Source organism: Mandrillus leucophaeus, unplaced genomic scaffold (genome assembly GCF_000951045.1).
Source record: "Mandrillus leucophaeus isolate KB7577 unplaced genomic scaffold, Mleu.le_1.0 Scaffold67, whole genome shotgun sequence".
NCBI lineage: Eukaryota > Metazoa > Chordata > Mammalia > Primates > Cercopithecidae > Mandrillus > Mandrillus leucophaeus.
Window position 1 is genome coordinate 4,863,841 of NW_012107252.1, and position 2,083 is coordinate 4,865,923.

General features: G+C 42.8%; 1 protein-coding gene across 2 annotated transcripts in view; it reads right to left on the reverse strand.

Annotated features, from left to right (window-relative positions):
- TESK2 (testis-specific kinase 2) overlaps positions 1-2,083 on the reverse strand; it is a 180,379-nt gene that overhangs the window by 19,616 nt on the left and 158,680 nt on the right. For both annotated transcript variants that reach the window (XM_012001871.1, XM_012001872.1), the window contains one exon: positions 871-1,017. In XM_012001871.1, coding sequence (XP_011857261.1) covers positions 871-1,017 — 147 coding nt within the window. The remainder of the gene's footprint in view (positions 1-870; positions 1,018-2,083) is intronic.

The following is a 2,083-nucleotide window of genomic DNA, read 5'->3' on the forward strand; positions in this document are numbered from 1 at the left end:
ATGGATCACCTGAGGTCAGGAGTTTGAGACTAGCCTGGTCAACATGGTGAAACCCCATCTTTATTAAAAATACAAAAAATTAGCTAGGGGTGATGGCGGGCATCTGTAATCCCAGCTACTCAGGAGGCTGAGGCAGGATAATTGCTTGAACCCAGGAGGTGGAGGCTGCAGTGAGCCAAGATCACTCCATTGCACTCCAGCGTGGGCAATGAGAGCAGGAAAAAAAAAAAAGCCCCCAAAACCCAAAAATACAGCTAGGCATGGTGGTGCACGCCTGTGGTCCCAGCTATTCAGAAGGCTAAGGTAGGAGGATTGCTTGAGCCCATGGGGTGGAGGCTGCAGTGAGCCAAGATCATGCCACTGCACTCCAGCCTGAGTGACAGGGTGAGACCTTGTCTCAAAAAAAAAAAAAGTATATGTGTTGGCTCACTCAGCACTGAAAGGAACCTTCTGTAAGAAAATATAGGCTTATGGTGGGGCACAGTGACTCACGCCTGTAATCCCAGTACTTTGGGAGGCCAACGCGGTGGATTGTTTGCAGCCAGGAGTTCAAGACCAGCCTGGCCAACATGGCAAAATTCTTCCTCTACTAAAAATTAGCCAAGTGTGGTAATGCGCACTTCTAGTCCCAGCTACTCAGGAGGCTGAGGCACGAGAATCATTGAACCCAGGAGGCAGAAGCACTCCAGCCTGGGCAACAGAGTGAGACACTATCTCAAAAACAGAAGGAAAAGATGTAGGCTTTCTAAGGACTAACTATAAAATGTAACGAATTATGTCCTCTGTGATTAAATGTTAAATCTGACAGCTTTCTTGGCAAAAGAGAAGGGTGGTATCTCTCAATGAGTTGTGAAAGTAAAGCCTTCATACCTTAGATGTGAGGTCCCGATGAAAAATGCCTTTGAAGTGAAGGTAGCTGAGGCCCACTGCTATGTCATAGGCCAGTTTTACCCTCACAGTCCAAGGCAAATGGAGGTTACTGTCTAGCAACTGTTCCAGGTTCCCGGAGTTGATATACTGCAAAACAGAAGGAAAACCCAGCTACCATTTATCAGAAATGTTTAGGCTAGTAGTGAAACCATTAGAGAGTAAACACCTAGAAGAGAGACTTTTTTTTTTTTTTTTTAAGTTGTTGAGGGCTTATTCTGCCTCCAAGCACTATAGTAGGTGCTGCACACAATGACACTTTCCTTTAAGGAGACCAAAATCTATTAAGGGACATAGACAAACAATATCATATAATAACTATTAAAATATAGTTATGTGCAGGTAGGACAACACCATGCAGTACCAAGGATAAAGCTAAACTGTGAAGGTATTTCAGAGGAAGATGCAGAGAGGAAATAAGGAGTCAGAAAGGATGACCTGGAGTAGCAGGAAAGAGGGACACAGAGGGAGCAGCATATGCAAAGTTACAGGTTAAGTGCATGATGCATTCAGGAATTTAATTTACTTCGATATGGCCAGAGTGCATTTATAGATGAGTCAGGAAGTGAGGCTGATATGTTTTGCTAAGATATGTGAACTTTATCCTGTCTATAGGAAACAAAAGAAGCATTTTAAGCAGGAGAACCACATGGTTATATTTGCTTTTTAAAGAAAATATTATTTTAGCAATGGTATGATAGATGGATTAGAGTGAAAAATACAGAGAAAGGGAAATAGGAGATTACTGCAATAATCCTGGTGAGAGCAGGGCATCTGAATCATGGCAATAGTAGAGGCATTGGAATGAAAGCAAGATTCAAAATGTATTTAGATGGCAGAGTTGAAAAAAAAATTGATAATTACCTGGATTAGAGAATGAAAGCAATAGGCTATTGGTCCCTGGATGTCATTATTAAATACCCAGAGAGTAAGGAGAGGAGTAGGTGTTTAGAAGATGAGGCAATGTTAAAAGGCAGTGAGTTGAGGCCAGGTATGGTAACTCATGCCTATAATCCTAGAACTTTGAGAGGTAGGAGGATCGCTTGAGCTCAGAAGTTCAGACCAGCCTGAACAGCATAGTGAGAGAGACTTAGTCTCTACAAAAAATAAACAGAATTGGCTGGGTGTGGTGGCTCACGCCTGTAATCCCAGCACT